Raw genomic sequence first — 13,895 nt, 5'->3', positions numbered from 1 at the left:
GCTCAAAAGCACATCAAGTGCAAGTAAATAAATAGGTATCACTCCAGCGGGAAGGTAAACGGCATTTCCGTGCGCGGCTCTGGTTTGCCACATGACCTGGAAGCTGTCTGCGACAAATGCTGGCTCCTTCAGCCTACAGAGCGAGATGAGCGTGCAACCCCAGAGTCATCTGCGACTGGACCTAATGGTCAGGGGTACCTCTACCTTTACCTTTAAAAAGAATACAGAGCAGGTGCCTCATGAACCTCTCTGGGAATGGTATAAATAGGAACAATCTTTATTCTCAAATTTAAAGGCATGTTTTACAACAACTTAGAGAGTACAGTCCACAGCTAGCAAACGCCACATTTGTGTTTATGTCTGCCTGCAAACTTATTTCTTGGGGGCTTGGCTTATTAAGCAAAGTGAAACTTACTTCCAAGTAAGCATGCAAACATCCTCTCAAGCAGGTGAGCCCTCAACTATTTAATTAGTGCTACTTGGCACCTTGTCATCTGATTGGATAATAGAGTGCTTTTGGGTGGAGGGAGAATTGTCTGGCCTTGAAAAGTGAGAGAGATTCCGGCAACAGGCTTCCCTAAGAGAGAGAAAGGGAAGCAGCTGCAGCAGACACTGAATGGTTTAGGAAAGGAGCAACTGTGGAGATATTTAATGGAGGGGCTTGGTCAAACTCTAGGATGAAGTTGCTTTTTCCACTGGCACTATTTCTTCTTTTGCTTTGCTCTTGCTCGTTAGGGAAGGAAACTACCAATCAACCTTCCAGGGGTTTCCCAACGCCAAACTTTGATGTAAGAAAACATGATGAATGGGTGAGTATTGGTGTTGTCCTAAGAGTCAAGTCAAAACACCTCTTGCCCCAAGAGGGCTTCATGTAAGTGCCTCATTCTTCCATTTATATCCCATGTACCTCTGATAGAAATAGCCACATATGTTAAATAAACACACCATTTCCTCTGTAAAGTAAACTGTGCACTTCCCGGAGTTAAGGGGATTTTGGCACTTAATAAGCAGTGAGCCCTGGAATGACTGTGTGTAGGGGAAAGCGCTTGTATCTGTGCTATACTTGCATAACAATAAGAGTAAATCCCTTGGTTTTCTTTTTAGGCCGACACAAGTCTTAATGGATCCCAGGAATCAAAATCAGGTGAGCTTTAAAATTGACAGTGAAGGAGCAAGGTGATTCATTCATGGGTTTGACAGCAATTTTGTACTGTGCACAAGTATTGTTGGGATTTGTGTACGTTGGAGGGGGTGTGCAGTATGGCTGCAGGGCAGGCTCAGTACCAAAGGGATGATTCAAATGGTAATGTAATCCCTAGAGGCTAGTTGTCTTCCTTCCAGGATGGGGAGTGGGGCTGCTGCCGGCCAAGGAGCCTGTGAGCAATGGATTTCTGCTGCTGCTGTTCTTCCCGACTAAGCCCTTGGGTTGGGCTCTGCTAAAACAAAGAGGGAGAACGGCTAGAGAAAATTTCAGGCCCTGTTTTAAATCTGGGAAGGATAGGTGGTGAGTTTGTTTTGTATCCCCCACACTTTAAATGCACAAGTGCCCACAGGGCAGTATTTACATTATGTTTATTTCTAAAGTATCACATTACTCCCATGGCAGAAACAGCTGCCTCTCCTATTCCAGCTTTAGGGTGCTCTTTGAATTTTGCAGAACTGGTATTTTCATGCCCCTCAGATGACCACCAGTGGGATTCTGTGATTTGATTTATTCTTTGCCAGTTTTCCTCAAGCCAATATTTCAGGCTCAGCTACATAGGTTATGAACTTTGCAGCTGAGCAATGAGAAGATTCAGATTAACTGAGGAACTGGAGGGGCTGTAGCACCACAGCCCTGGCATCTCTCTGTGTTGGGAGCCCTTGGGAGGGAGGTGTTGGGTTCAGTGCCTTGAAGCTGCAAACAGAGCCATAAGAAGGAGAAGTCAAGCAAAGCAAATCCCATTACTGGATGTGATGGCTCAGGTGCAAGATGGCGGCTGTTATTTCTGAAACATATAACCCTGATCGACTACCTATAGTTCTCGGATAGTTGTATTTGTGCTCTTGATAGCTTACAGCAAATGGGATAGGAAATACAAACTTCCAACATTTTCTTCAGCAGATTTTGTCCAAGTGGCACAATGATTGACTGGTTGGTGTCAGAAGATTAGTGTGGTGTTTTCCATACTGTCACAACCACAACAGTGGCCTCCAGTCAGCACCAAGGAGCAAGTGCTGTCAGCTTTTGACATACATGCCAACTGCACGTATTTGCCAAGAAGTAAAATAAAATGATTTTTCAGCTTCATTCTTAACCCTGGATGATGTGGAGTTGTTCTCTCTCTGGAAAGGATGTGTGAAGTGGCCCTGTGATAAATCTTCAGAAATGTTTTCTCTTGCCTTGAAAACTGGCAAATCGCAAGCCAACTGTTCAGCAGTTGTGTTACCTCGCAAGGTGTGTCCAGAGTCAGCATTATTTTGAAGTTGCCGAAACTCAGGCAGGCTTCCACTTGTTCCCCAACCAGTGATCTGTCAACATCAGCAGTCTGCTTCTGGGGTGTGTGTTGGGGGGCAAGGGGAGCTTGTCTGAGCAGATCTTTTATGCTGTCTCTCTTTGTCTATTGTAGGCCTATAGTTGGCCTGTGAGCAATACGGCTATACTGCAAAACAGGTAGAACGCCAAACTGCCTGGCCAGAGTGCCATAAGCATAACTAATACAATGTATGAAGTGCTTCCAGATGCTCAAAGCATTGAATAAAGGCCAAGAAACCAGGCCAGTCCCTACTTAGCTTTGCAAATGTGCTAGCAATTTTATTGTCGTTCTTCTAATGCAGTAAACCAGGCATAGGCAAACTCTGGCCCTCCAAATGTTTTGGAACTACAATTCCCACCATCCCTAGCTAACAGGACCAGTGGTCAGGGATGATGGAAATTGTAGTCTCAAAACATCTGGAGGGCCGGAGTTTGCCTATGCCTGCAATAAACCAATCGTGCTCAATAAATGGATCCTCCAAACTTCCATTTGTTCTGCCACTAACCTCTGAAGAAACCTGCAGTTTAGTGCTGAATTGGAACAAATGGCAATTGGTTTTTTCGCAAATTGCCATCTATTCTGATTAGCTTGAAAGAGCAGGTTTTCAGGAGGAAAATGGTGGGACAAAGGCAAAACCACTCAGACCTGTGCCAAGAAAGCATAGGACAAGCAGAAAACCTCTTGGACCCATGCTTTCTAGGCTCCGAACAAGCGGAAGTGTGGATGAGCCCAAAGTGATGGTGATTGTACACCTTCTTTCATCTTCCACCTACAGAATTGGGATTCCCTTGGCTGCTGGTGTATCTTCCTGTAACAAGTTGCCACGCTGTCTTGGAGGGTGATGCTGGAACTTTCTCTCCTCCAGATCTGAGCAGGATGCCAGGCAACAGCTGGTGCAACTGGACTATCTGGGCTGGTCCTCACAAGCACATCTTGATTTACATAGAAGGATTTGAAGGGATTTCACAATGTGAAGAAAATCAGGATAAGCTCATATTCCAAGGAGTCTTATCAAGTGTTGAAAGCAAAGTAACTTATGCATGCAGAAACCATGGTACTTTGGTGTTTGCTGCACAGGCTGTGGCTGTCCATATAGTGTTTTTGTCAACAATGTCTTCTCACAACCATAGTCATAAATATTTTAAAGGACGGTATTATGTATTTGAAGATTATGAAACTTTTACTGGTGGTGAGAGGCGAGTTGTGAAATCTAACAGCAGTGCTGGACTTTCTCCCAAGTCTTTTATAATGCACTCACAGCATATTTTGGATTTTGTAAACACTAGCAGCGAAAATGGGCTTCCTGCGACTAGTAAAGAGAGGTGGTGGGGAAATAGCAAGGCTACAAGCTTAGAATCATTCCTGCAGCCTACGGTTTCTCTCTTGAAAACCAAAAAAAAAGTTACCTTGAAACCTCTTGATATAAAGAGGATACATGTTGCTAAGCCAACTATTGATGACATTGGGAATGGGAATGAAACCTCTTCCAGCAACTTCAAGAAAACTCTAGTCTTAGAATCAAGCAGTATTGAGAATGAAGACAAAGCAATCATGTACAAGCCAATTGCCTCTTCAGCCACACTACGTGTGTCCCAAAAGGTCAGAATGATGACAAAATTGGTGGCAATGAAAGGTCATGGAACTGTCACTGAATCTGTCAGTCTTCAAAATAGTGGGCACAGAACCACACGCTGGAAGCCAGCGTACATGAGCAATACTGGGAGAACAATATTAGGAACATCTGCCTTGAGTGGCACTACTTTTCCACAAATGTTCATGGAAGATCAGAGAACTCCACTTTCACCTCCTAAAAGTATCCCAGAGAAGAAGCAAGAACAGGTTCCTCACTCACTGCTGACTAATTCTGAGTTCTCCAGGAAAATCATGGATGAAATGGAATTTCAACACTTGGAACTGCAGGAAGTATATACAGGAGAGCAGAGGAACAATCAAGCCTTTGGAGAAGAGAATGGCAACAGTGATAAGTACATAGCAGTGACTACTGCTGTAGGAAAAAATGACTCTCGTGGAGCAGAGCAGCTCACTACAGAAATGCCAAGCATTCCTACAGCCAAGCCAAAAACCTATCTGACCACTGTAGGGTACCCTAATGTGCTTCCTGCACCTTCTCTAAGGATGCTTAATAGGAAAGTCTTGGGCCCCACAACCACTACAGCTACAAATTTCCAGGCTGTTCCCTCAAAGAACTCAAAAGGTACCCAAGTAGAGGCAGTTTCTACTTCGCCTCCCAACAATCCAGTAACCAGAAACGCAGAGCGACTGCAAAAGAAGCGTACAAACCCAAATCCTCCCTACTCACCTTCTGCTCAGGTGTCAAGTCATAAAACTTCATTGAAAGCAGAGAATAATTCCTATGGTAAGTCTTGTTACCTCTAAACTGCTTATCTATCAACTGAGGCTGGTAAATGCATGGAGCTAATTGGGGAAATTACAGAAGAAATCCTTGCTAGCCTGTGTGTTTCAGAAATCTGGCTTAACTCCATTGAGCTGTGTGTGGTTTTCAGCTTTTTCTAGTATTTGATATAGGAGGGGGAGTCAGTAACTGTTGGCAAACGAAACAAAATTGTCACTCTAAATCCGAGCTGCTTCACACATTGAATTTCCCCCACTCATTCAGTACTGGTCAGTCACTTTTATTATGAATGGTCACTGCTCTTCCTTTGCAGAATTGTCACTCTGTACTGTTTGCATTTAATTGTTTTTATTTTATTGATTGATTGATTGATTGATTGATTGATAATGGAACCCTACTGTTTGACAAAACGACAACTATGTTTTCTCTCTCTCTCTTTCTTTGTGTTTGTGTCTATATTCGCCTACCAAGTGATATTCTAGTCCACAAAAGACTATGCCACAATTCTCTGAAGGCTGTCAGGTGTCTTGTGTTCAGTGAAAAATGTTTTAAACAACATGTGTATATAAACAACATGTGTGCAAGCATAAAGTGTATTTTCATTCCACATATTGCATATGGGGCTAGGGTATTGTAGTTTACAATAAACTGTATGTACTGTACATGTGAGTCAGATACAGTTCTGACTTGATGGTGTTTATGGGCGTTGCACTAGAACTCTCATGTTCCGGATACTAGATTGATATTTTTCCGTTGTCTTTCTTCCATAGAGAGGGATTCTGTTTTGAAGCCCCATGACAATAATTTTGTACTGGAATCTGAGCACAATCCTGGAGGTAACATTTCCATATCCCCTTCCTCAAGGCTGGAAGAACTTTTAAAAAACTTGCTTTCCCAGTGTAGTTTAATAATAATTAATAATAATAATTTTATTATTTGTACCCCACCCATTTGACTGGGTTGCCCCAGCCACTCTGGGTGGCTTCCAACAGATGAAATAACATAACAAAACATCAAACATTAAAAACTTCCCTATACAGGGCTGCCTTCAGATGTCTTTGCAAAGTTGTGTAGTTATTTATCTCCTTGACATCTCATGGGGGGGCATTCCACAAGGAGGGTACCACTACCAAGAAGGCCCTCTGCCTGGTTCCCTGTAGCTTCACTTCTGCCAGAAGGTCTTTGGAGGTGGACCTCCGTGTCCAGACTGAACAATGGGGGTGGAGACACTCCTTTGTGTATACTGGGCCAAGGCTGTTTGGGGCTTTAAAGGTCAGCTCTGGGAGCCAATGTAGATCCTTTAAATCGTTGGGTGACCTGATACATCACTGACTGTTAAACCAATGATACTCATGCTGCAAGTAGGCCGTCTGGGTGCAGGGAACACTTCCCTTTGTGCTTATTTATTTACTGCATTTATATCTCACCTTTTTCTCCAAGGAGCTCAAGGTGATATACATGCTTCTCCTTCTCATTTAATCCCCACCACAACCCTGTGAGGTAGGTCCATCTGAGAGACTGTGACTGGCCTAAGGTCATCCAATGAGCTTCATGGCTGGGTGTGGATTTGAACCCTGGTAGCCCACGTCCTAGTCTGACATCTTAACCGCTAGACCACACTGGCTTAGGGGGCTGTTAGCTTTAAATACGGTGGCAAGCTGTAGGAATTGCTCTGCTATTTTCTGTATCCTCACTGTACTTCGGCAATCTTTGGGCCTTCTGCAGATCTTCTGTTTGAAATAAGTTTTGGTATAGAAAACAAAGGATGGAGCTCTCCCATTGGAAGTGAGTTGGAAAAAGGTCTCATAGACTCTATTAAGAGTCAGGTAAGAAAACAAATGGCACTGGTTGTATGGTAAAGCCAATTGTTTTTGTAATGCTATATGTCAGTCCTTTTAATAGAGGAGCTTCAAGTCCTCGATTTTAGTTCTTTATTTTTGAGGTGGGGGCACACCTCGCCTGTGGCACGTCATGTTGATGCTGGTATCATGTCAGTTCCACAAAATGAGTTTAATAGATTTTCACAGTGCACAGTTAGTTAAACATGGGTATTCAGACAAATTAATGACAGCAGAAAGGTTGGATTTTCACCTTTTTGTGACGAATAAAATGGAAGCACACAGAATCACCAGAAGGCACACAAGGAAATAGACATATTTGGGGAAATGGTGAGCATTCACTATTTTTGGAATAATAAGAGTTTTTGTGAAAGAGATTCAGAGTGACTAAGAGATGTTGATATTAAGAAATGGAGTAAGAATTTTGTGAGTTAGAAGAAGGAAAAGAAGAGTGGAAACCTATTGAAGAGATATAATAGATATATAATACATATTTATTATAGGTGCAATTGAAACACTTGAAGTAAAGTTATAAAAACAAAATACTATTTTTATATTACATATACTTATGTAGTTGTCCCATAGTAGGAAAAACTGAGGTCCACCATACTTGGGTGAGGCTTTTGTTGTTATTTTTAACAGGATATTAATTATGCTATCAGCACCTTTGTTTCTGTTGCCATTGATTTAACCATTGGTTGTCTGTAATATAAACCCACAGTTGGGCTGCTTTTTTTTCAGGTGCAAGAGAAAGTGAAACTCCTCTCAATCAAAGTCAAGGAAGTCAAGTTAAAGGAAATTATAAGGAAAGAAGAAACTGAAACTGATAGGTATGTCAACTAAGCTATAGCTTGCCCTAAAATGGTAACCAACTTGGTTTAAAGCACCCTGAATTTGCATGCTATTCTTTATCAGTTGCACTTAATGAGGAAAAGCCAACAATATTATTTCCAACCCTTCTTCCTTCCTTCTCTGTAGTAAACCTGCAACTTATCTTCCGTCTTCTTATTCCCAAGCTGAGATAATACCTTTATTATATATGCTCAGCTACTAGAGAAGGGAAGTGTTAATGTACTCACTCATTTGAACTTAATACTTTTTATACTAATTTTTATATGTAGACAAAATGGTCCGAACCTGATATTCATGTTCTGGCTCCATCTAACACCAGAAGAAAAGAATATATCTCACTTATTGCATTTGCAACTGGAAGACCTTGGTGGAACATCTGTGGAAGTTGGCAAGGTTCAGACAGTTGTGGTGAGAGGTGTGTAAAAAGTGTTACACTATTTATGGGTGGTATAAAATAACAAGTTAGATAGAGATGGGGAGGTCTGGGATGGGGGAGTAAGGCGGAAAAATTCCACAGGTCTTCCTATCACTAGCTAAAAAAGAAACTTTAATCATTCAGTGAATAAAATTCTGGGATTGCGGTTTTTGCATCAGTGAAGGCAAGAGGAAAGAATAGCCCTTTAATCCACAGAACAATTAAGCTGATCACATAGGGCTGGATTCAACTTTAATGAAGAGCCAGCACAAGGTCTTTCACCAGCACAAGAGGGCTTCTCCCAAATAGGCTTGGGGGGTCAGGAGATCCCCCAGAACAGCAAACAGAGGGTTATTGTTCCATCATGCAAGCAAAAGTGCTTTTGCAGACAGAACGATTGTAATAGTGTGATGTTGAAATACACCTTAACATTGTGTCACTGTCTCCTAAATCAATTTAGAAGTTGATTACATGGCATCAAATGGAACTGAAACTTCATTCTAGTTGGTATCAGTTGAAGTATGCAAGCCAGCTATTGCATGCAGTTTAACCCACATAACTCTACAGCATACAACAAAAGCCTAATACCTGCTTTTCTCTTCAAGAGAGGAAAATTTGGAGTAGGGAAGCCATTAGGTGGCATGTGTAACTCTTTCCCACTGAGAGCCAGTGTGGTGTAGTGGGGAGAGCGGTAGTCTCGTAATCTGGTGAACCGGGTTCGCTTCCCCGCTCCTCCACATGCGGCTGCTGGGTGACCTTGGGCCAGTCACACTTCTCTGAAGTCTCTCAGCCCCACTCACCTCACAGAGTGTTTGTTGTGGGGGAGGAAGGGAAAGGAGAATGTTAGCTGCTTTGAGACTCCTTCGGGTAGTGATAAAGCAGGATATCAAATCCAAACTCTTCTTCCCAAAAGTTGCTTCTTTCCAAATCATCTTGTTTCTCCATCTGCCTTCCCCTCATGGGAGTTTGAAGCACATTCGCCTTTGGCTTCTAGCACTTTATTTTACAATGACAGGTCCTGCTCCAAAGCAAGTCATTGTTAAAACCATGTACATGAAGACTATGGGTTATCCCCTCAGTGTCCATGACCCAACTGCATTATGCATTTAAAGCAGGATCATACCACTTTAAGAAGTTATGGCATCCCTGGGGACTGCAGATTGTTAAGAGTGCTAAGAATTGCTAAGAGACCCCTATTTCTCCTCACGGAGCTACAATTCTCAGCATGATTTTGTTGGGGGTACTGGTCATTCGTTTTCAGAGAACTGTCTTCCTGAGTTTCTGCATGTAAAATGAAACTCTGGTTGTGAAGCTGGATTGTTTACACTGGTGCAAAGATAAGACAGTGAAGTCATGGGCACGCGCAGCGCATTATGTGAGAGTGACTAAGAGAGAGGTTCGGTTTTGATCTGCTGAGAAGATGCAAGCAGATCTGCCGCAGGGATCCGCAGTAGTTTCTGTAAATAGCAACTGTTAAGTTTAATGACAGGCAATAAAGTAATCTGTCTCATCAATCAAGACTCAGGGCCAATTTCCTCACGCTTAGCTGCAGACTGTATTTCAGCTCTGCTAAGAGTCTGGTCGGAAGTGTGCTGGGCAAATCTGTTTATGGCTGCCTTCACGCCATAAACAGCAACAGCCAATCCTTTCCAGGGAATTCTGAGAATTTTAGCTCTGTGAGGGGAATAGGGGTCTTCTTACAACAAACTACAGTTCCCAGGATTCTTTTGGAGAAGCCATGACAGTTTAATGTGGTATAACAATGATTTTAGGTGTATAGTGCAGATGGAGCTTTAGTGTTGTCAAGCTAAAAAGCTAGTGGTGGTGAAGATCATCCACCCTTGACATTTCAGCCAATTTTGTTGACATTCTGGTGCGCCACATGCAAAGTACATGCTTGAGCAGGATTTCTGGTGCAGCCATCATGGAGGTTGCACAGTGCTTCCACCTGTGAGGAAGTGCTTGTGACATGCATAACCATGAAGTGATCATTGTGAGTGAAAGAGCTGGGCGTGGGGTGGGGTACCATAGAATGAATGCTACAGGAAAAGTGGGAGGGATTTTTTTTTAATGTCTACTGAAAGAGGTGAAGAAAAGGAGAAGATGGGAAATTAATCAGCTATAATACTTCAAATACTGCATGCAATGCTCATATGTAAAAAGGTAGCTGGCTAATAAAAGCTTTGTGCATGCAAAGACTAATCCTTAACATCAGGAAAAGCCAACGTTTAATGAAAATCTATTTTATTCCATACATATGGAATGCCATAGCATTGAATACCCCAACATTTTCATTTATATTTTTATTATTCTGACTTGTCCTCTGTTTTCAGAATTGTTTGCATCAGTTGTTTCTAGTTTATATCTGTTTAGCTGGGATTGTGTAACATCTTTTTTCTTCTTGTTTCTTCTTGCACCTATGTGACTTAGGACTGTTGTCTTGGTGTTTATTCTGCCAATCCATGGGAGACATAAGTGGCAGTAAGACAGCTTCCAGTGCATACTAAATTCTACTTAATTGAAACAAAATAAAAAAATTCCTTCCAGTAGCACCTTAAAGACCAACTAAGTTAGTTCTTGGTATGAGCTTTCGTGTGCATGCACACTTCTTCAGGTATCTGAAGAAGTGTGCATGCACACGAAAGGTATCTGAAGAAGTGTGCATGCACACGAAAGCTCATACCAAGAACTAACTTAGTTGGTCTTTAAGGTGCTACTGGAAGGAATTTTTTTATTTTGTTTTGACTATGGCAGACCAACACGGCTACCTATCTGTAACTCTACTTAATTGGTTAGCTGTGGCTTATATGACTGGTAGTCTGAAAACATGCTATTCAAAGTTAATAACCATGTTACTGCAGAACAATTTTATTCTCTCTCTACCTGCCAGATGTGAATGAATGCAGCTCTGGGATTGGGCTATGTGGTGACAAGGCAATCTGTCGCAATGGATATGGTACATATATATGTCAATGTAAAGAAGGTTATGAGGATCGTTCTCCAAAAAATTCAGGAACCCTGTGCTTTCATAATCCACAGACAGGTATGTATTTATAAATCTGCTTTGGGATTTATTTATTTATTTATTTATTTAGTATTGGGAATTAGAATGAGAATACTTAAGGATAAGAATAAAAAGAATTAGTAAGAATAGTAAATGTTATGCTGCTTAACATAACAGCAGTTTGCATTAAAATGTTAAAACTAAAATATAAATGCTTATCACAAAATAAAACAGAGACACAGTGGACCATTAGAAGGTGTCCCTTCCCGTTCTATGGGATATCAGTTGGGTGCGCATCTTAATCTGGAAGATGTTCCCTTGCTTGTAGTGGGATGTGCATGTGGAAGTATATTCCTCTTCTTAAACCCCAGCCAGCTGGCACAAGACTGGGCTCATCCTACGGCAGGGTTTTTTTTCCTTATGAACAGTAAATCTTGTAGAATCAGACAGAAGGTGAGTTTGAAATAATTGTCCATCTTAGAAGAAGTATGCTATTTGCATTGGAAATTCAACCTGCCAGTTTACCGTAGCAACCTCTTAAGCTGTCAGAGTAAGATTATGCCTTTTTAGTTGTACTGTGGCTCCTGAAAGTCTTTGATGTAGTTATGCTTCTGTTCATATCACCTGAGAATATATGGATGAAGGTGGACACAGTGTTTAAAAAGCAGTCACGGTGAGTTCTTCAATAGTGTGAGCTTAGCCTTAACAATTTGCATGACAGACAGATATTCAGGCATGTGTGCCAGCAAGCCTTATGCTGATTCAGCCTTCAGTCCTGCGTTTTGCTTCACACTTGGTGTGAGCTGTCTTCCTTTTGTTTCAGGTGTGATGTGCATTATGTTCTGTTATATGTTCTTCCTTAACCTTATAAAAAAAGAAAAAGAAAGAAACAGCAAAACATTTTGATAGTTGCAAAACTGCCCTAAGCAGTGTAAGGAAGTGATGGTTAGTGACCTATGGGTGTTGATGGACAGGGGGCTTTATCCCAGATTTGCTTTTAAACAAAGAAATTCAAACTGTGCATAATGGCTGCAGAAAGCAGGGCTGTATTTTCCAGAAGAGGGCAAGTTATGTTTGCACTCCGTGTGGCAGGAGAACTTCCAAATTTAGCCTTACTATGTTCTAAAAATGTTGTGTCTTCACCCTAAGATAGTTAACTCCTGTCCTGAGTGTGGAGGAGCATGAAATGTGAATGTTGGTCTCCTAGAATCCTTGACTTGTTCTATAATGTGTTGGCTGATCTCTTTTGAATGTCGCTTTTGTGCGCAAAAAGCATTCGGGAAAGAACGAGTTCAACAAAGCAGTTTTATTTGTCTTGCAGGCATTAGCTCCTTGTTCCGCTATACCGAGATTCTTGTAGGTACCACTGTTTTTTTCATCTGTGCTCTTGTAGTGGTGATCAGTGTGCTGTGCAGCATAGTAAAAAATAAATTTACTAAGAAGGACTTGCACTTTCAAGAGGCTGCTTTGCCTGGGACATCTACATCATTTGATCAGAATAACATCCACCCTCTCCTTAGTCTAGACCCTGGCCTGTTAAAACTCAGAGCCAAGTCGCCAGAACGGCCTTTACAACAGAGAACTAGCCCCAGTGAAACGTACAGAGTATCTATTGAACAGTCTGAATGTTTATAAAGAAAATGCAATACTAGTTGCACCCCCCTTCCCCAATTCATAATCTCCTTTCATTTCTTGTAGATGCAACTTTTTGTTTCTTAGCAGTTCTTACCGAATTCTTTTTATCACCCCTTGTTCTCTGCCCATTTTCCCTGATATCTTAATTAAAATGTAACTCTTATAGTATTTTTTTCTTCAGTTTATGGGCAACTGTATTTTCTGCCTGGCTTTATATATAAACAGCAATGAATGTGACTTCTGTTCATGACTGTTAATAAACCTGATATCCTGCTCTTTGTGTAATTGTGTGTCCTGGTTAATAGTCAAAATAAATGCATGGGGCAATGGAAAGGCTGTAGGGTTGTTTCCGGACAACCTGTTTATTCAGGTGTTCATCCTGATTTATTTTCACAAAGTTTGTGGGTAGCTTAGACAACACCAGCTATTTATTTAGCATATGTTGCGGTCTGTAAACCAAGGGGAATCCCCCCCCTGCCATTCTCCCCCCCCCCAAGATTATTATTAAAGTTTTCTCAAAACATTAAAATAGTATCTAGAGCAAATAGAATCAAAAAGACAAGAAACAGAGGAGAGAGAAGAACAAGAAAATAGAAAAAGAGAAGAAAAAATAGTAACAATCATAATAAAACACAGAATTATATGTAGATATCCCTCTATCATAATTATACCTTAATCTTCACTCCACATGCAAAGAAGTGAGTCTTCCAGCTCTCGCTTCCCCCTTTCTCAGCCTCACACCCTGAGGAAAACCCCTCTGGCCTGTTTTTCACACTGGTCCCTCTCTTCTATCCATCACCTCTGCATGTATCTTCATTTATCCCAGATATAAATCTTCAGAAATCAAAACATGTGCAAGAATAAAATCAATAAAGTGCTATCAAAAATTAACAATCAGAACGAAAACAGTGAATAAGAGGGGAAAGAGGGAGGTAAAGATTAAAAGAAAAAAGAGGCTTCTGCTTCTCTGTCTGCCAAAATGTTTAGCATATACACTCCAGAAATATCCAGCTTTCCTCCCATTCTGCTAGATGGTAATCCCAAATCTTCTTCCCACGCATCCAGAATCCATATCTTCTCACTTAGGAAGTTCAATGTAGCTCTTCATTTACACATTGTTATCTTTGATCTGTGTGTCCAAAATAATCTCTTTCTAGTTCTTTTTAGTGAGTTTCTCCTCAGAGGCTGCAACCTTTCTCAGTAACGTCGTAATTTATATTTGTTTGCCTGTTAAATCTTTATTAAATCATTTTTTGTCCTT

At 41.3% G+C, this 13,895-nt stretch overlaps 1 protein-coding gene across 6 annotated transcripts; it reads left to right on the top strand.

Annotated features, from left to right (window-relative positions):
* The first annotated feature begins 392 nt into the window (after positions 1 to 392).
* On the top strand, positions 393 to 12,909 carry LOC309338337 (uncharacterized protein). Of its 6 annotated transcripts, none has more exons than XM_081855492.1 (10): positions 711 to 809; positions 1,105 to 1,144; positions 2,105 to 2,437; positions 3,292 to 4,893; positions 5,661 to 5,726; positions 6,616 to 6,716; positions 7,470 to 7,558; positions 7,850 to 7,995; positions 10,886 to 11,038; positions 12,321 to 12,909. In XM_081855492.1, exons 4-10 carry the CDS (start codon positions 3,393 to 3,395, stop codon positions 12,632 to 12,634), a joined length of 2,370 nt encoding a protein of 789 aa, XP_081711618.1. In that variant the 5' UTR covers positions 711 to 809; positions 1,105 to 1,144; positions 2,105 to 2,437; positions 3,292 to 3,392; the 3' UTR covers positions 12,635 to 12,909. The 6 variants fall into 6 exon arrangements, with proteins under 6 accessions (XP_081711622.1, XP_081711620.1, XP_081711621.1 ...); XM_081855493.1 differs by having other exon boundaries at positions 718 to 809; positions 2,102 to 2,437; XM_081855494.1 differs by lacking the exons at positions 2,105 to 2,437; positions 12,321 to 12,909 and adding an exon at positions 12,153 to 12,314 and having other exon boundaries at positions 399 to 809.
* Positions 12,910 to 13,895: the final 986 nt, after the last annotated feature.

The sequence above is a fragment of the Podarcis erhardii genome (genome assembly GCF_964252035.2).
Source record: "Podarcis erhardii genome assembly, chromosome: 3".
NCBI classification, from domain to species: domain Eukaryota; kingdom Metazoa; phylum Chordata; class Lepidosauria; order Squamata; family Lacertidae; genus Podarcis; species Podarcis erhardii.
Note: the sequence above shows the minus strand (reverse complement) of the source record. Positions and strands in the feature narration are given on the sequence as shown.